Raw genomic sequence first — 21,234 nt, 5'->3', positions numbered from 1 at the left:
CAACAGAGGCATTCATTAAAAAAGAAGAGCCAAAATCAACACCTGAACCCAACATCTCCAACAATTAGAAAAGAGCAGCAAAAAAAAAAAAAAAAAAGCCTACAGTCACAAGAAAAGAAATAATAGACTTGAACAGAAGTAAATGAAACAGAAAACAGAAAGATAATTAAAAAAAAAAAATCAAGAGGAGTAGAAGTTGGATCTTTGAAAAGATTAATAAAATCAACAAACCACCAGCAAACTTAATGAAGGAAAAGAAGAAGATGAAATAAGAACTGAAAGAGGTGAAGTACAACAGAACCAACAGAAATGAAAATAATAATATGAGGATATTATGAAGATCTGTACCCCAGGAAATTTGAAAATGTAGAAGAAATGGACAGATTTCTAGAAACACACTACTTACCTAAACTAATAAAGACTGAGGTAGAAAACTTGAACAGACCCATAACAAAAGAAGAACAGATCATAAAAAAAAGTTAACAACTAAAAGAAGTCCTGACCCAGATGGCTTCACTAGAGAATTCTACCAATCATTTAGAGAAAAGCTGATACCAATCCTACTCAAACTATTCTAGAATATAGAAAAGGATGGAATCCACCTCTCAGATTCATTTCATGAAGCAAGCATAACTCTGATACCAAAACAAGGCAAAGACACCACTAGAAAGGAAAATTACACACCAATATCCCTTATGGGTATAGATGAAAAACATTCCATAAAATTCTAACCAATAGACTCCAACAACATATCAAAAAAATAATACATCATGAACAAGTGGGATTCATACCATGTATGCAAGGATGACTGTTGTGCCCAAACAGGGACTTGAGCCCTAGAACATCAGATCAAATGTCTGATTCTCTACCAACTAAGCTATCTGAGCTCACACAATTAGAGAAAGAGTAGCAAAAAAAAAGTGAGCTGGGCACGGCACGCTGGTGGAGGAGCGGCCAGGGCAAGCCAGGAAGCAAGCTGGGCATGGCAGACAGTTGCTGCAGCAGCTGGGGGAGGCCTAGAAGTGAGCTGGGAGTGGTTGCGGGAGACCAGGAAATGAGAGGAGTGGTTTGGAACAGCTAAGAGAGACAAACTTGTCTGTCACTTTGTTGTACTGTGGTGGCTTGTGTGTTGCTGTGAGGCTGGAGGCTATGTCACTGGTGTTTCAAATGCCAGCAGGGTCACTCATGGTGAACAGGTTTAAGTGGAGCTTCAAGATTAAACAACACTTGGAAGAAGGAAGAAGCTATCCACTTCTCAAAGAACTGGCAGATAGAAACCTTATAAATAGCAGTGAGACACTGTCTGATATATTACTGGAAAACTTTATGAATAGCCAGCCCTGAAACACTCACTGTCTGATATAGTACTGGAAAATGAGCTCCTCTGGTCAGAAGGCACTCAAAATGCAACAGCCAACCTTAATGATGTGGATAGAGTAAAGCTTTTGGTACGTCCATTTGCTGATGCGGGACATCTCAAGATGAGAAGAAACAGCTGCAAACATCCATTAATAATTGGAATTAATAATTGGAACATGGAATATACAAACTATGAACCTAGGAAAATTGGAAGTTGTCAAAAATGAAATGAAATGCATAAAGATTGATATCCTAGGCATTAGTGAGCTGAAATGGACTGGTTTTGGCCACTGTGAATCAGATAATCATATAATCTACTATTCTGGGAATGAGAGATTGAAGAGAAATGGCATGGCATTCATCATCAAAAAGAATGAATCAAGATCTATCCTGAGGTATGATGCCATCAGTGATAGGAGATAATATCCATATGCCTACAAGGAAGACGAGTTGATACTACTATTATTCAAATTTATGCACCAACCACCAAAGCAAAAAAAAAATGAGGAAATTGAAGATTTATACCAATTTCTGCAGTCTGAAATTCACCAAACATGCAACCAAGATGTGTTAATAATCACTGGTGATTAGAATGCAAAAGTTAGAAAAAAAAGAAGAATCACCAGTAGTTGGAAAATATGGCCTTGGTGACAGAAATAACACTGAGGATTGCATAATAAAATTTTGCAAGACTAGCAGTTTCTTCATTGCAAATACCTTTTATCAACAACATAAATGGCGACTATACACATGAAATTCACCAGACAGAGTACACAGGAATCAGACTGACTACATGTGTGGCAAGAGGGAATGGAGAAGCTCAGTATCTTCAGCCAAAACAAGTTGGCTCTCACTTCTTTAGGATACATTCCTAGTGATGGAATGGCTGGGTCAGATGGTATTTCTAATTCCAACTTTTTAAGGAATCACCACACTGCTTTCCACAGTGGTTCTATCATTTGACAGTTCCACCAGCAGTGTAGGAGAATCACAATCTCTCCACATCCTCGCCAGCATTTGTTATTTTCTGTCTTTCTGAACTCTGCTACTAGTGCTGGGGCAACATGATATGTCACTGTTGTTTTGATTTGCATCTCTCCAATGGCTAATGATGGTGAGCATTTCTTCATGTGTTTGTTGGCCACCTGAATATCCTCCTTGGTGAAGGGTCTATTCATGTCTTCTGCCCATTTTTTAATTGGATTGTCTTTTTGCTGTTGAGGAGTTGGAGTTTTTTAATAAATTTTAGAGATAAGTCCCTTGTCAGATATGTCACTGTATATTTTTTTTTCCCAATCTGTAGGTTCTCTTTTGACTCTTTTGGCGAAGTCTTTGGAAGCACATAAAAATTTAATTTTTAGAAGGTCCCATTCATCTAGTTTATCTTCTGCTGTTTGTACATTTTGGTTTATTCTTGATAGTCTATTTATGTCATATATTAGGGCCCCTAAACTTACCCCTAGTTTTTCCTTCAGGAACTTCATAGTTTTACATTTCACATTTAAGTCTTTGATCAATGTGGAGTCAGTTTTTGTGTATAGTGTGAGGTAAACATCTTGTTTGATTTTTCTGCAAAGGATATCCAGTTTTGCCAGCACCATTTGTTAAACAGACAACATTTCAGTACTTTGTCAAAGAGCAGCTGACCATAGGTTGATGGATCTATTTCTGGGTTCTTATTTCTATTCCATTGGTCTATGTGTCTGTCGTTGTACCAATACCAGGCGATTTTGACTACTGTGGCTGTATAGCAGGTTTTGAGATCCAGCAGTGTGGGACCTCCTACTTTGTTCTTCTTTTTCAATAGTGCTTTGCTTATCTGAGGTCTCTTTCCTTTCCATATAAAGTTAGTGATGGGTTTTTCCATATTCTTAAAGAATGTTGATGGGCTCTAGATTGCAATTGCACTGAATGTATAGATTGCTTTGGGTAAAACTGACATTTTCACACTGTTCTATCTTCCTATCCATGAGCATGGGATGTTCTTCCATTTACGTAGATCTCTTATGCTTTCTTGAAGTAGTTTTTTATAGTTTTCTTTGCACAGGTCTTTTGTGTCCCTAGAAAGCTTTATTCCCAAGTATTTTAATTTTTTTGGTAGCTATTGTAAATGGTAATGATTTCCTTATTTCTTTTTCAGCAATCTCTTTGCTAGTGTACAGGAATCCAACTGATTTTTGTATGTTGATCTGGTATCCTGCTACTATGCTAAATCATGAGAGAAATAATCTTTATAAATTTGTGTCAGAAACATGACCTAGTAAGGTACTCACGTTAAAAATGTTTTGTTTTGTTTTTTTTCAAAATAAATTAGCCTGATTGAAATTTTATCATAAAAATTTCCCACAGGACCAGGTTTGCTGGTCTGATAGAGCCTGGTGGAACCACTGAGATTATGGCCCCTAGCTGCCCTTTAAGTCTGGAATTGAACCCATACCTGTGGCTTCCAGCCAAACAAAAGACAGGCATATGAATTGAACATTTACCTGAGGTAGATAGACTCCTTGGAGAGAACAATTATGGGAGAAAGAAGAGCTGTTTATGCACAGGGAGACAGCTCAGCAGACAGGAGTGCATAGAGTGATGGACAGAGGGAAGAGGTAACTATCCGGCAGGGAGCTATTGCAATGGGGTAAATTGTAGTCAATGTCAAATGTATGTGAACTGCTATATGGAAAGTGAATTTTCTCTGTAAACTTTCACCCAAATTAAAAAAAAAAAAAATTCCCACAAAAACAAAGAACAAAAATTAAATATCTGTAACAAAAGAATCACTCAACATTTCTTTACTAACCCCTCCTCCCACCAAACACACATATCTGAAGGGTTCTATTAGCAAACAAGGTAAGTATGGTGTACAGTACAATGTACTGCTCCTTAAGCAGGAGCATTCTTCTGGCAAATATTCTCGCCAGAAAATACGGCGAATGCTCCCTAGAAGTAACTCATTGCCCTAAATACAGAAACATCACAGCTATGTAAATGAAAAGCACTAACTTGTCAGATTTACTTAATTTGTACAAATTTACCTACTTTTAGGATTCTGCGATTTGGTGAATAATATACACCCTAAAAAGTTATTTTTCAAAAATTAGGATAGCATCTTCTTAAGAATAAACATAGGTAGGTAAAAGTGCTTACAAAATTTCTTAAAATTCACATGATCATTAATTATGTTCAGTGGTTACTGATAAAATATATAATTCACATTTCTTTAAATTACTTCTAGTGTCCTTTCCATTGCTCATGCCGTAATTTTTAAGTGTCTGATTTCCCCTAATTTTACTGTCTTAACTCTTAAGTTCCTGCTATTTGCCATCTTAGCAACCAGAGAAACTTTATGAAGAAGAATTTATAGATTTAAATCCATAGAAAATTAACCAGGATTTTGTTCCTCACCTAATGCAGCTCTGAAATTTTTTGCTTTAGTGAATACAATTTCCTGCTCTAAAAGTTAAAGCATCAAAATTACTTTGTATTATATAGAAATTAAGGCTGGCACAGGACCAGGCAGTGTTTTGTTCTGTAGTACGTAGGGTCACTATGAGTCAGAGCCAACTTGACAGCACCTAACAACAGCAGAACATACAGAAATTAATCATTTAATTTAAAAATGGTAAATACATGGTTACCCTTTCTTTCTTTCTTTTTTTTTTTTTTTTTTTTTTCACTTTTGGAGGAAGTAGAGCCAGAATGCTGCTTAGAAGAGAGGATGGCAAGACTTCGCCTCTTGTACTTTGGTCATGTTATCAGAAAGAACTAGTTGCTGGAGAAGGACATAATGCTTGGTAAAGTAGATGATCATCAAGAAAGAGGAAGACCCTTAACAAGACGACACAGTGGCTGCAACAATGGGCTCAAGCATAGCAATGATATGATAATGGCACAGGACTGGGCAGTTTCTTTCTGTTGTAAATGGGGTTGCTATAAGTTGACACTGACTCATTGGCAACTAACAATAGCAGCCCCTAAATTGAATTCAGAAGAATTCATACTCACCCATCAAGCCAGCCCACAAAGACTGTATATTCCTCTACTGAAGATAATTGGTGAGAAATGTATTATTATTTCGCCATGTAAAACATCTGATAACAAAAATTTGGTCAGCTCCCACATATGCTTGTCATTTTCACATTAGATTTCAAATTCAGCTAGTCAGAACTTCATTCTAATAAGAGGACCAGTTATTTTTAATACTTTTCATTGCCACACACAACTGCAACTAGCAGGAGTATAACTATAGTAGGAGTCATAAAGACTAGATAACTGAGTATGTAAACAGACTAGTGAAAATCCTCACCATAACAATAACTTTTCCACACAGATATAAAGAGCTTCCAATCACAACTTAAAAACAAAACAAAAAATAAATAAAATACAAACAGTGAAAAATATGTAAAACAAGAATATAAAGTAAGGCCTATTGTTAACTGTATATAAATGAAATCATAATCTTTTTTTTTTTGGCTGAATGGCTTCTTTTGTTCAATATTATATTAGTGAGATACATTGTTGCCAATATTCCTAATTCATTCTTTTTCATAAATGTGTAGTACTCCACAAACACTACAATTTATCCATTTACCATATTTTGACTCAAATAATACATCATATCATTTTTGCATACAATACAAAGCCCTGTGCATTATTTTCAGAAATAAGCTATATATACCAATATTTTATAACATGTTGATGACTTCCATTTCTTTTTTTTTTTTTTTTTAATGTTAAGTCTTTATCTTGGTACCTGTTGACATTGAGGTTGAGTTCCAACAGCAGACTTTCACCACATTACCCCTGAGTTTCTAAAGCAGCCCCTATCCCAACAGGATTCTTTCCTTGCTCTGTAAACTGCTTTGTCCAACATAGGAAGAAATCACTTTATCCAATCTGGAAAGAGTCCTTACCAGGACAGCTGGCCACAGCCCTGGGGAAGCACAGGTCTTTGCACCCCAGTTGCCAGATAGGCCACACAGGTGGGTGAGCCTAGCGCACTGCAGCCATGTACATTGCAGTTCACTGGCCAACTGGCCATCTGAATCTCTCATTTGCATGGATGTTACAGGGTGGGCACGAGAGCCGTACGTGCAAAGGATCATGCATCCCTTACTTGGATGAGATGGGTCTGACTGGTTGCCCAGGGACACTGTAGGGCCTGAGCAGTACATACACACACACTGTCCTGCCACACATGGGGCTAGCACTCTAGGACCTAGGTGTATGCAGACAACAGCCCCAGTGCAGAACTAACATGTACTCAAGCTGTGGCAGCCTGTGCACAGCCCTCTAATTGATCCTAGTGTGACATACCTGGGCATAGATCAGCTACAAGAACTCCACCACTCTCAGGGCTAGCCATGAACTGCCCAGAACAAACACATAATTTCTAGCGTTTATTTTCCAATTACCGGGGATTAGTACCAAACTTGATCTATGACTTCTTGACCATGGCTTATTACCTTTCTTATACATATATGATCAAAAGTAACATTTTCAGATGACTGAATGAGGGTGAATGAAGCCAAAATTCATTTCGGGAAATGTAACAAGGTATGTGCAGTATATGCATGGGTGCATCATGCCACAATTTCTTACATAATTTCAGCATTCCCACCAGTTGGTTTAAACTGCCAGCCTTCTGGTTAGCAGTCAAATGTGTTAGGCACTATGCCACCAAATAAAACATTCAGTACAAAGACTGTAAGATAAAGTCAGGGATTGTTCAAAAAAGTAGAATAGGAAGATAAATAGGTAGACAATAGAAAAAGTAAGAAATTTAGAAAGGCAGTCCGTGAGGACCTGTATTTGACTAATGTGAACTCTAGAAAAAACAATGAGAAGGAAAGTATCAAACTAATAACACATAAGAGGTTCCTAGAACCTAAAGATGAATTTTTCCTATTGAAAGGGTCCACCAAGTACCCAACAGTACATCAAGGCATATTATTGTGAAATTTCAGAACACTGGGAATAAGAAAAGACCCTAAAAACTTCTAGTAAAAAGGGGGAGGAAGAAAACAGGTAGCATATAAAGAATTGGGAATCAGAATGGCATCAGACTTTACAACAGCAATGACAGAAGCCAAAAAAAGGAGTAAATGCTCCAAATGGTATACAACTTAGAATCTTGTTCCAACAGTCAAGAGTGAAGGAGAAAATAAAAATATTTATAGTATCTCCAAAAATGTATGTCCTATAAATCCTCGGAAGGAAGGTTGGGCAATCTATTTCCATAGTGACACTGCCTCGGCAACCCAAGGAGGGGTCACCATGAGTCAGGTCCGACTCGACGGCACATAACAACAACAACATACATCCTTTAACAGAAAACTACCAGAGGTTGTAGTGCATTAAAACAAGGAGCAAACCAAGAAATAAAAATAAAAACAACAACAACACAGGATCTAGACGACTAGGGATCAAACACAGGTACAATGTAAACTCCAAATATGACAATTAAAGAATGTCCCAAGTTGACAGATACTTAACAAGGCTAGAGAAGAGCAAATTCAGACCACAGAATGCAGGGCTTCATGGGAAGATGCCTCCAAGAAAATAAATGAAACTGACAGATTACCTGATACGTTTCATCATTATTGGAAAGAATTTTATGCTAGGTTGGAGAGTTTAGGGGAGAAAATCAGTGATGAGTACATAGGCAGCAAGGGAAAAATTGAGGGATTTAGATAAAGAAAAAAAAATAGAAAATTGTAAAATAAAGGAAATATAACGATATTCACCATGGGTCTCTTGTGAATCTTAATTAACCAGTCAAAAGAGAAAGCTTGGGGTCACAGATTATCATCTGCTATTAGAAATCTTGGAGTATTATCATGCTATTTGATTTTTTAACCTGGATGTTCATGCTTTAATTTTACTTTTTAAAAAGTAAAATAAATAATTGAGGTTGAAGTGAAAGAACTCCTATGTTTTAATAAGATTCTAAACTTATAAATTCAGTAACGTGTCCATTAGTTAGACTCCTTAATTTGAGTGATCAATAAGTTTTCTCCCTTCTTTTAGTTGTTAACTTTTTGGTTTTAAATAAAGAAACTGTTGGGTGGCATAGCTACAATTATACTACTAAACCTCCAAAGCTTCCTCATACATTCAATTAATTCTCTAAGCCTGCAATATATTTAGTATCTCGAGACCTGATATAAGCACTTTTTTTTGGGGGGGGGAGTCTTCTCTATGCTTTTATTTAGCAAAAATACATGTCAGTGTTGCAACAGCTATACCATAAACTCTACAAGGGCAGTGAATAAACAATATCGTGTTCTATTGATTTATAAACTAGCACAGTGTCTTGCATGTAAAAGGTGCTTGAAGTGTAGTAAATTACCTGCTACGCTTTTCTAGCTGCCATAAATCTTTGTAAACTCCATGGTGGAATTTGCCATGAGCAACTGAGTAGCTCCTGATTGTTATACACATGGGGTAATTTCTGTTGAGAGTGGCACAAAGTAATCTTCTGGGAAGTTTGCTCTCTCTCAGGTGTATAGAATTCTGATGAAGGGATTGGTTGGTTTGGCCACTCTGCCAGGCTCAAAAGGAGACCTCTTAGAGACAGAAGGAGTCTCTCTGACTTGTGGCTTACAAAGACGTGCTGCTGAGAGAAACAAGCTCCTGAGAGACATGAGAGACACAAGCTGCTGAGGGAGAGAGATACAAGAGACATGCACTGCTGAGAGAGCAATATGCTACTAAGACTGCCAGCTGCTGAGTGAGATGGCTGGCTACAAAAGACTGAGTGCATTTCTGAACTTGAATTGTAGTCTGGTACTTCCCTAATAAACCCCATAATCTGTGAGTTCTGTGTGGCCACTGCAGTGAATTATTGAACCTAGCAGAGAATTGGAGGGTGCTGCAGGATGAACGGTTGGTGAAAAGTCTGGAGAGATGCAGCATGTTTGGCCTCACAAGAATAGGCCTTGGGCTACTGATGGTGATTCTGTCTTCCTCTTGTGGGGTTAAAGGAGATCAGAAGTTGTGGCCTCCTTGCCCCTTTGGCAGTTGGTGTCAGAAGCAGTGGGATTTGTTGCAGTGACTCCAGACTCACAGAAGCATGGGACTTTGTAAAAGAAAGAAGAAAGGGGCCTAGGAAGTGAAACTTTGGATTCTTAGATGGTTACTTTGGTTGGTGTTACCTATTAAAGGAGATAATTGATCCAAAGGGTAGGGCTTTTAGTTACACCCAGCCAAAAGCCCAAGGCCATTTACATAAAATAGGGGAGACTTCCAGCAAGATGGAGGAATAGGCAGACAAGTGACACAGATTCTCTTCAACAAAGAAAAGAAAAACCAGTTGACAGAGATACAGAAGATAATTCTGGAGCCCTGAGCTTTGAAAGGAACTATACATAAGTTGATTAGGCACCAACTAGTGGAAACACCTGAATAAAAACAGTGAATATAGAGATGGTCAGAGCTGCAGACTGTCAGCTACTCTGACCGGACCAACAGCCTGAAGATTTCCAAGTGGTGCTGGGACCTGAGAATTGACCTAAAGATCAACCCTGCTAACCAAGGGCTACAGGTGTGACTGCGCTGGTGGCCTACAACTAGGAAGGGAAATAGCAAGGAGGGAGACAACTTGAGCTGTTGACCTTCCGCTGTCCAGAGGACACAGCCATTTTGATTGTTTACATGTGGAAGCCATTTGGGATATTTAAAGTGACCAAGGACACACCCGTTTTGCATGTTTACAAGCGGTGGCCATTTTGGACATTTAAAGTGACCGAGAGTGCAGCCATTTTGAATATTTACAACTGGCAGTCATTTTGGATATTTAAAGTGACCAAGGGCACAGCCACTTTCAATGTTTACAAGTGGCGGACATTTTGGATATTTAAAGTGACCGAGGGCACAGCCATTTGGAATCTTTACAAGTGGCAACCATTTTGGATTTTAAAGTGATAGCATTCTCATTTGGATTCCAGGGACCTAAGAATAGGCTCTGTTTGCCAAGGTCAGCAGGAACATACAAGAGGCTGACAACAGGAAGGAGACAGGTGGTGAGTATGTAAGTGCTGTCAACTAGTGAAAAGAGGGGCACAGTACCCTGCTTGCATAGACAATATACAAACAAAACAAAGAAAATGAAAATTGTGAGCAGGTCACTCCAACATACAATCACCAATTAAATATAAACACAAAAACATCATAATGCCTCAGAGACAACAGAACATCACAGTCCACACAAAGCAGCAAGATAAAGCAGGAGAAACAAGGGACCAGGATACAGACCCAAAACACATCCCTGAGGAAAATGCAGCATTAGAACTCTCTGATAAGGAATTCAAAAGAATTATATTTAGTTATCTTCAATGAATTAAGAGGCAGATCAAGGAAAACACAGAGAAAACCCTAGAACAATTTCAAAAGACAATACAAGAACAAAATGATAAAATAAATGAAAAATTAGAAATGATACAAAATCTACACAGAGAAATCCAGAAGATTAATACTAAATTTTCCAAAATAGATAAGACATTCAATGGACAAAGGAGCAGAACTGAATCAATGGAAGACAGAATTAGGGAGATTGACAACAAATACCTGAACACTTCTTTGGAAAGGGATAAATCAGAAAAAAGATCGAAACAAAATGAAGAAAGCCTAAGGTTCATGTGGAATAGCATCAAAAGGAATAACCTATGTGTAATTGGAATTCCAGATCAAGAAGAGACAAGTAAAACCACGGAGAAAATTGTCAAAGGTTTGTTGGAAGAGAATTTTCCTGGTATGATGAGAGATGAGAATATATCCATTCAGGAAGTCCAAAGAACCTTAAACAGGATAGACCCCAAAAGAATATCACCCAGATATATCATCATCAAACTCACCAAAACCAAAGACAAAGAAAGAATCATGAGAGCAACATGGGAAAACCGAAAAGTTACCTACAAGGGGCAACCGATAAGACTAAGCTTGTTTTTTTTGGCAGAAACCATGCAGGTTAGAAGACAATGGGATGGTATATATAAAACACTGAAAGAAAAATTTCCAACCAACAATTATGTGCCCAGCAAAACTGTCCCTCAAATATGATGGTTAGGACATTTCCAGATAAGCAGAAATTAAGGGAATTTGTTAAAACCAGACCAACCTTACAAGAGATGCTAAAGGGAGCCCTTTTGGACAGAGAAGCAACAACAGCCAACAACAACTAATCATTAACACATATGATGATATAACCCAAAAACCAACCCAGCTATGGAAGTATCCAAAGTAACTAAGCCTACAAGAATGTAAACAGGGAACCAGAGACATCAACTGACAAATGAGGACAACTACAAACCAAAAGGAGGGAAAAAACTGTTGTTGTTACAGAACTTCTAGATGGTAGGGAAGTCAAAACAACTACTAGAACAGACTGTTCTAAACTTGTGAAGAAAACTATAAATCACAGGATAACCTCAAATAAAAATGATAAATCTTCACATCAAAAAAGAGGATCATCGTAAATATTCAGCAAATACTAAAACAATAGCAATGAAGGAAGTGATAACACGATTCATAAACAAAATGAGCTCAGCATAGAAAATTATATGGAACAAAGAAATCAACACCATGAAAAAGCACATAACAAAAATGACAGCAACAAACTCATATTTGCCGATAATTACGTATCTGGCAAGGGACTTATCTCTAAGATTTACAGTGGAAGAGTGGATGACCAAACTATGGTACATACACATAATGGAATGCTATGCACCACTAAAGAATAATTTAGAGTCTGCAAAACACCACATATATGGATGAACCTGGAGGACAATGTGCTAAGCGAATAAGTCAATCACAGAAGGGCAAATATAGTATTAGTGGATTGTTGTGGAAGGTCAAGGAAAGGTTTATATATGGAGGGAAACTTTCTTTGTTGGTGGGAAGCGGAGGATGGGAGGGAACACTGCAAAAAATGCATTGACCCCTGTCACTTTAGTTTTCTGTATTTCACTGTACATAAATTATATTTCAGTAAAATGCATTAAAAAAAAGAATAGGAAGGTAATCAAGGTGAAGAGATGAACTTGGAATGTCTTACAAAGGATTATGTGTTTTGGATTATGTGTTTATCTGAACGTACTATGGGTATTGAATGTTCTCTTACCTGCTTGTACATTAGAAATGATTATGGGGTGTGGATAACAGACAGCATGTAAGTCCTCCTTCAGTTGATACTTAATTGGATATGTTAAAAGGGGAAACAGAATTTGTCCAGAAGAAACACAGGTTTCTGTTTCAAACCCTGTGTGTACATTATAGGGGCCTTCGGTAGAAAACCTGAGCCCCAACCAGAACTACTGAAGGAACAGAAGATCTGTAATTGAAGACAGGACCTACCAGGAAAAAAAAAAAAAAAAAAAAAGACTGCTTGGCTTTTTTGAATTTTGAGCAAGCAAACAGGTTTTGAGTGCATAAAGGCAGAAAAGTCATGGTCCATGAGAGAAACCCCTTCCAGGATTGAAAGTTAAAGGAAGCCAGCGAGTCATACACTTGTATGCTACTCACTTGTGACCACCTGGGTTCACTTGAGTGGAAATGGGGTAAGAGCAGCGATGAAGAAACAGACTGAGTTTGGTACTTGTTGACCTAGGCCATGGAGGCTAGGGATGAGAGGAAGGGCTGACTGGTCTAAAATGCAAGGAGTTGTGAGCCTACAGGCACTGAAATAGTCCCTGAGGACTGAGGATGTGAGAGAAGGTGCTGGCTGGTCTGAAGTGCAGGGAAAAGTGCGACTCTCAAACTTGGCAGCTGGTATCCATGACCTAGCTGGGATGGCTAGGACTAGCTGACCAGAACCCGACCAAATGAAGAGGAAGATGTTTGACACTAAGCTGGTGTTAAGTTGATGCAATTTGATGGCTTGTGCGAGGCTGGACTTTGCTTTTTTATGGATGTAGATGCCAAAGTTTCCAAGCAGAACAGAAGGTTCTTCAGTGAGAAAAGAACATGATTGTCTTCTCAGAGTACTGGTTTGACAGGGATGGGCAAATTAGAAATTGGCTAACTAAAATTGGGGAGGTAAAGGGATGAAGTGCCTGGCTTACAAGCTTTCATGGGTGTGGTTATTCTTAAACTGATGGTGAAGGGGATGTTAGTTTTTGAAGTATCAGAGAGATAATGGCTAGAAAAGCCAGGGGATGGCCTGAGGTGTAATAAATTTTCTAGCCTTAAGTCTTTGTAAAGTCCGTGATGGAATTTGCCATGAGCAACTGAGTAGCTCCTGATTGTTAAAATTATCCATGTGGAGTATTTCTGTTGAGAGTGGCAGGAAGCAATCTTCTGTGGAGTTCTTTCTCTCTCTCTCTCCCCCTCGTTGTTGTTGTTGTTATGTGCCATTGAGTCGGCCCTGACTCATAGCAACCCCTCCTTGGATTTCCAAGGCAGTATCACTACAGAAGTAGGATTGCCCAACCTTTTTTCCAAGGAGTGGCTAGTGGATTTGAACCGCCAGCCTTCTGGTTAGCAGTCAAGTGCCTTAGGCACTATTCTGATGTTGGGATTGGTTGGTTTTGGACACTCTGTCAGGCTCAAAAGGAGCCCTCCTACAGGCAGAAGGAGTCTCTCTGACTGGTGGCTTAGAAAGACGTGCTACTGAGAGAGAGAGACACAAGAGACACACACTACTGACAGAGCAATGTGCTACTAAGACTGCCAGATGCTGAGTGAGATGGCCAGCTGCAAGACACTGAGTGAATTTCTGAACTTGAATTGTAGTCTGGTACTTCCCTAACAAATCCCACAATCTATGTGGCCACTGCAGCAAATTATTGAACCCAGCAGAGAATTGGAGGGTGCTGCAGGAGGAACGTTTGGTGAAAGGGCTGGAGAGAAGCAGCATGTCTGGCCTTGCAGGACTAGGCCTTGGGCTACTGATGGTGATTCTGTTTTCCTCTTCTGGGGGTAGAGGAGGTCAGAAGATGCGGTCTCCCTGTCCCATTGGCAGTGCTCTAAAATATCACTAAATTAAAAAATTCTGCTAAAACTATTTTCTCAAATTTTATTCTCTTTTCTCTTCTTCAAATTTTCTATCTCTTGTTTTTCTTCTTCTCTGACCATGTTATAGACCTACCAGTAGCTCTAATAGGCTTTGCCTTAGTCTCACTGGGAGCACTCAGAATAAAATGAGTTTTTTAATAAAATAATTTACATTTACACTGGAAAAAAAATTCCTAAAAGAATAATTAGGTTTTAGACAAATGGAAGAATTTTTCCACCTATTGAGTAGACAATCAGATTAGTTTAGGTTAGGTTAGAAAAGCAGGTAGGCAGATAAATAATAGACAAATAGGTAGACAGTCTCCAAGATCCTCTCCAATCCTTGTGAGAAAAAACACATTTCTACCGATTTCTTCCTTGCCCACACACTATCCATGTATTTCTCCTCTAGAATCCATTTATAGACAGAGAGTATAAGTTACAAAGAAAAGGGAGCATGGAATGGGGGAAGGGAGCACAACATATTTTGCCTATCTTGATACTGTTATCTAACCTCCTTGGAAATTATTCCTATTAATTCTACTACTATAAGTGAACTCTAATGGAGAAAAACTATATAATACAACAGTAAATAAACAGCACTGCTTAGATAAATGCCAATTTAGTTATGATTATAACCGCGTGAGGATATTCATGATGGTGTGGTATACTTTATTGCTTATAAATGAAAATATATGACTGGTTCCTTTAAATCACTCCAGCAATAGAAGCCAATTAAAATACCACACACAAAAAATTAAGCCCATACGAAATACAAAAAGTTTTTTAAAACCATAATGTACATGTCAAAAAAAAGCATGTTACTGTCAAGTCAATTTCAACTCATAGCAACCCGACAGGACAGAGTACAACTGCCTCACAGGGTTTCCAAGGCTGTAATCTTTTCAGAAGCAAGACCGCCACATCTTTCTTCTACAGAGAAACTGGTAGATCTGTACTGCCGACCTTTTGGTTAGCAGTCGAGCTCTTTAATCACTGTGCCACCAGGACTCTTTGTACATGTCAAGGCATCCGATATTAAAAGCAAAAACAAACAAACAAACAAACAATTTCTCAAGTTCCAGATTGTAACATAAAAGCAAAAAGAGACATGAAATATTATTTGAAAAGATTTTAAAAACACAGGGGAAAAAACAGAAGCCAAGAACCATCTTAAAAGTTAAAAAACAGATCAATGCTTATTTTAATAACAATAAGAACATACCATGCATTCACTGGTTTGGGGGCTTTTGAAGGAGCCTTTAAAACTGTTTCCAAGCTATTCATTCCTGAATTGTTTTCTTTGGTAGTCATTGCAATCATTTTTCTTTGCTTCTGAGAAAGTTTGATTCCATGAGAAATCACTTTGCTAGAAATTAAATTAAATCCATTAGTTTCATTCTTCTGAGAAAGTTTAATTCCTGAGTGATCTTTTTGTTAGAAATTAAATTAAATCAATTATGGTTAATTTTTGCTTAATGGAGGTTACTGATAATCATATTGCTTTCTATTTCTTTTGTGTACTTTGCTATTACTGCATCAAAATGGTCATATTTCAAGCGATAATATCAGTTTATACCATCAGTGATGAAGCAATAACTACACATGAACCCTCCTACTAATACACTACCAGATTGTTCTAGTGGAAAACAGTCTTGCACGTCAAGCCTTCGATCTTTGGCTTTTCTTACAAAATAGCCACATTAACCACATTAGAGGTAAATTTCTATATTTACAGAAGTAATACCATATTCAATACAAGCTAGACTATCAACTCAATCCTCAGCACAAATTTAAGAAATAATGGTATGAAGATTAAATTACTTAGAAAAGGGTTTATATTTAACTATAATATCAAATACAGAAAAATACTAGAACAAGTCAAGTAGTCTTTCTAATTCTCTAGGGTGGAAACAGAACTCAATATGGTCTTTCTTTTATGATTTTTTCAACCAACCCCAAATTTGTCTTTGGTGTAGCTCCACATTTCTGTCTACTTTCTTCCATTTCCATGATGGTTCTGAGATCCATGACAGGAGGGCTGACAGGACTAAAAGACACATGAAAATTAGCTTATAAAGTATTCATTTACCCATAAAGTCCAGCCCCCAAACTTCACTAAAATTGTATATTATATATAAAATTGATAATAAGAATATCATTTAAGCCTATTTCATCAGCTATGGCCAACCTCAAAAAGGATATTTTGAATGAAAGCTCCTTTTACATGTACATACCTAAACAATAACTAAAATACCTCCAACGTCATAATGTTAAGTAATATAACTGAAACTTCTATATTAAAAAAAAAAAAAAAAGTCAAGCAATGGAAAGGTTCTTAGGCAGAAGAACCCACCAAAAATCAAAGTAAATTCTTAACCTTTTAGGATGAATAACTAAAAAAAAGCACTCACTACCACTGAGTCGGATCCGACTAATAGTGACACCTTGAGTTTCCAAGGTGGTATGACTATGGAAGTAGACTGCCCAACCCCCTTCCGAAGAGTGGCTGGTGGGTTTGAACCACCGTCCTTCTAGTTAGCAGTCAAATGCCTTAGGCACTATGCTACCAGAGCTCCTTTAGGATGCCTGGAGCTTAAAAATTATGTTCTTTCCTTTCTATTATTTAACATATAAAATTCTTATTACTATTTAATAATAATAAAAATATACTTTTAATAGAAAACTTAAGGAGGCTGAACAATTAGAAGTTTACCAAAAGGGTTGTATCACAATGAAAGAAAGAATTCTACAATCTTCAAGAACAGAAAATTTCTCATCTAAATGAAATCTCTGGTGTAGCTAAAAACTAGACATATATTACATATTAAAAGATGGCAGTTTCTTTTATAAGGAGTGCTGGTGGCATAGTACCTAAGGCATTTGACTGCTAACCAGAAGGTTGGTGGTTCAAACCCACCATCCACTCTGCAGAAGGAAGACTGGGCAATCTACTTTGGTAAAGATTTACTGCCTCGGAAACCTGAGGGGGTCTCTATGAGTCGGAATCAACTTGATGGCAATAAGTTTGGGTTTTAGTTTTTTGGTTTCTTTTATAGTCTTTCATCAAAATAAGTTCAATTAATTATTCCAGCTAAGCAATGCTTCAAACTGAATATAAAAATAATGATTATGTTTAACATCTCTCAAGGGGTACTAGACTAAAACAGTATAGACTCAGCCTAAATTGCTGACTTTCTACCAAACTCTCGTTAAAACATATTGGTGGAAATATATTAGTACTTATTAAATACAAGGTTAAAGGGAGAGAAATTACTAGCATGTCCCTTGAATACTGCATTTCTCATTTCACTGTAAGAGTAAAAAATTATGGTCCAGATTATAGTATATCTGATAAGCATTTAGCAGTTTTAGCCTATTACCAACTGTGATATTTGGAGCTGTGTGTCAACTTTGCTGGACCACAATCTGTGCACTTTAAGCAACTGTGATGTGTATTATTCCCATGATGGGATTGGATGTATATGTTTTGAGCAGCCAATCTGTTGAAAGGGAGTTTCTCTAGGGGTGTGGCCTGCTTCCGATATATTTATGCACATCCTGGAAAAAGAGACACTCTTTCGTGGATCGGAATCCTGTTGTGCGGGATCCTGTTGTGCTGCCTACAACTGTCCATTAGTGAACACTCCACCATTCAGCCTGGAGATCTTGGATTCGTCATTAGCTGGAGTCAACAGCTGGTATACTGCCTGCCAACCTTGAGCTTGTCAGCCCCTGAAGCTGTGTGAATCAGGAAAAGCCTCCAGCTTGATGTCTGATCCAAGAACTTGGGCCTTCCCAGCTTCTATAAGTGTGTGAGCTATCTTCCTAAGATAAATTTCTCTTTCTTTATATGTATATATAAGCTCTACTAGTTTTGTTTCTCTAGAGAATCCAGCCTAACACATTTGGTACCAAGAGTGGATCTTGTTGTTGTTGTTGTTGTTTTGCCATCGAGTCGGCCCCGACTCATAGCGACCCCTCCTTGGGTTTCCGAGGCAGTATCACTACGGAAGTAGGATTGCCCAACCTTCCTTCCAAGACAAAATTCTAAAGAAGGGTTTCCTAAATTGGTTCTCACCAATTCTGTTTTGGTTCTCCAATTTGATTCATCATAAAGGCACTGGTGATCCTGCCTCCATTAATAAAGAGGGCCCTGCTAATCCATGGTGTGAGGTGTCAACATTAACATGCAAAATAGCACCACCAACAGATCAAGTACTTTTGAGAAGTGAGGCTCTGAGTGATTGCATATTTGATACTTTCTGCAATTTTGTCATCATGAGGAATATAAGGAAGCTGGTTGGTTGGTCCTACTTATGGTAGGCAAAGTGGTACAGAGCAAGATGAGTCACAGCATAAACGCAACATAAAAGACCTCAATGTTTCCAGTTGTGCTCTGAAAAAAAGCCTTCTTCTAGTAACAGAGCTGATGTTGCTGAAAACCAAAACCAGAGTCTTATTGTAAGGGTGGCTGCATTACAATGTCAATTGAATTGTTAACCCAGAATGGTGTCTGAAGTTAAAGTGAGGGCATTGAGTGGGAAAAAATGGGATCCTGAAACCTGGAATGGGGACATATGGGCAGATAGGAAGATCAGGATATGTTGTTGTTGTTGTTATGTGCCATCGAGTCAGACCCAACTCATAGCAACCCCTTGGGTTTCTGAGGCAGTATCACTACGGAAGTAGATTGCCCATCTTCCTTCTGAGGAGTGGCTGGTGGATTTGAACTGCCAGCCTTCTGGTTAGCAGTCAAGTGCCTTAGGCACTATGCTACCAGGTACCTTTAAATTCTGTTGAATCCCTCCCATCTGAAGGGATTACTGTAAAACCATTATCCTTTCCACATCAGTTTGATGGGATTAACCCAACTGTTCCTGCTGGGTCACTGACTGAGGCAAAGGCCATGGAAGACATTGCTTAATGTTCTCAGGAACTTCCCCAACCAACCATTGTTGCTGCTAGACCTGTAACTAAAATTAAGTCCAAGTGAGCCCCAAAAGGTGAAATACAAAGGTGTGACTGAGGAGGTGGTACACTACACCCGAAAAGATCTACTTGATTTTACTAACATGTACAGACAGAACCCTGGAGAATATGAATGGGAATGGTTATTGAGGGTGTGGATAATGGTGCAAGGAATGTAACATTGGACTAGTCTGAGTTTACTGATTTAGGCCCACTAAATACAGATTCTTCATTCAGTGTTTCAGCTCCATAGGTTAGGTAAGGATCTAATTGTTTATTTGGTTGGCTTACTGAAGCAACGATTATGTAGTCACCTATTTTAAGTCAAGTTGAAGTACCAGATCTGTCTTGGTATAATGTAGAAGAAGGTATCCAGAAGCTTAGAGAAACTGGCCTGTTAGAATGGATTTATCAGATTAGACTCATAGAGCCAGAAATGGAGAGTCCAGAGAACACGCCTTTCACAAGTATGGTGAGGAATAAACTTGTGAAGGGAGCCCCAGCATCCTTGAAGACTGCTGTGATTCCTATTTTATGTAAGCCAGATTTGACAGTGGGAACTGCCATAATTGAACTAAGACACGTAACTACGATGGGGCTGATTGGAGTCTGTGGTAGTAGGGGCCAAGTGGCAACAGTTAATTGACAAAGGCAATGTGGCCATGCTTACCATAATGGACAGCAGAGTCCAAAGAGTAATCAGAATACTCTGACTCATATGGAATTACGGCTTTGGCTACTTAGTCATGGTGTTCCTAGTAGTGAAATACATGGCAAACCTACTAAATATTTACTTGATTTGTATAGACAGAAGAATTCTATGTCATGTGAACAGCAGCCTAGATTGAATCACCAGAATACAGAGTCACAGCCTCACAATCAATCCCAGACTGGAGTCAGTTTACAGACCCAGAACCCCTTGAGTGAAGGGGAGGCTGGGTCCCCTTGAGGAAGGACCCCACTATATTGCTAACAATTTATAATGTCAATCTTTCTCCCATCCATCCCCAAAGGGATCTGAGGCCTTTTATAAGAATGACTGTTCATTGAGGAAAGGGAAATTCTCAGACTTTTCAGGGATTACTGGACGCTGGCTCTGAACTGACGCTAATTCCAGGAGACCCAAAGCGTCATTGTGGCCCACCAGTCAGAGTAGGGGCATATGGAGGTCAAGTTATTGATGGAGTCTTAGCTAAGGTACATTTCACAGTAGGTCAAGTGGGTCCCTGAACCCATCCTGTAGTGATTCCCCTAGTTCCAGAATGCATAATTGGAATAGATATACTGAGCAATTGGCAGAATTCCCACATTGGGTCCCTGACATGTGGAGTAAGGGCTATTATGGGAGGAAAAGCCAAGTGGAAGCCATTAGAACCACCTCTACCTACAAAAATAGTAAACCAAAAGCAATACTACATCCCTGGAGGGATTGGAGAGATTGCTGCCACCATCAAGGACTTGAAGGATGCAGGGATGGTCATTCCCACCATATCCTCATTTAATTCACCTATTTAGCCTGTGCAAAAACCAGATGGATCTTGGAGAATGACAGTAGATTATCGTAAACTTAATCAGGTGGTGACTCCAATTGCAGCTGCTGTTCCTGATGTGGTTTCATTGCTTGAGCAAATTAGTACACCTCCTGGGACTTGGTACACAGCTATTGATCTGGCCAATGCCTTTGTCTCAATATCAATTTCAAAGGACCATCAGAAGCAGTTTGCCTTCAGCTGGCAAGGCTAATAATATACTTGCACGGTGCTTCCTTAGGGGTATATCAACTCCCCAGCATTATGTCATAATTTATCTGTAGGGATCTTGATCGCCTTTCCCTTCCACAAGACATTACACTGGTCCATTATATTGATGACATTATGCTGATTGGACCTATTAAGGAAGAAGTATCAATGACTCTAGACT

The 21,234-nt window shown here is 38.6% G+C and overlaps 1 protein-coding gene across 1 annotated transcript in view; it reads right to left on the bottom strand.

Moving 5' to 3' along the window:
- Positions 1 to 21,234, bottom strand: part of IBTK (inhibitor of Bruton tyrosine kinase) — a 171,931-nt gene that overhangs the window by 38,423 nt on the left and 112,274 nt on the right. The window contains exons 23-24 of the mRNA XM_042782244.1: positions 16,301 to 16,393; positions 15,569 to 15,712 (exon numbers count right to left, since the gene is read on the bottom strand). Of these exons, the coding sequence (XP_042638178.1) occupies positions 15,569 to 15,712; positions 16,301 to 16,393 (237 nt within the window). The remainder of the gene's footprint in view (positions 1 to 15,568; positions 15,713 to 16,300; positions 16,394 to 21,234) is intronic.

The sequence above is a fragment of the Orycteropus afer genome, unplaced genomic scaffold, assembly GCF_000298275.1.
Source record: "Orycteropus afer afer isolate SDZICR_OR568_19922 unplaced genomic scaffold, OryAfe1.0 scaffold00011, whole genome shotgun sequence".
In the NCBI taxonomy this organism is placed as follows: Eukaryota; Metazoa; Chordata; class Mammalia; order Tubulidentata; family Orycteropodidae; genus Orycteropus; species Orycteropus afer.
Note: the sequence above shows the minus strand (reverse complement) of the source record. Positions and strands in the feature narration are given on the sequence as shown.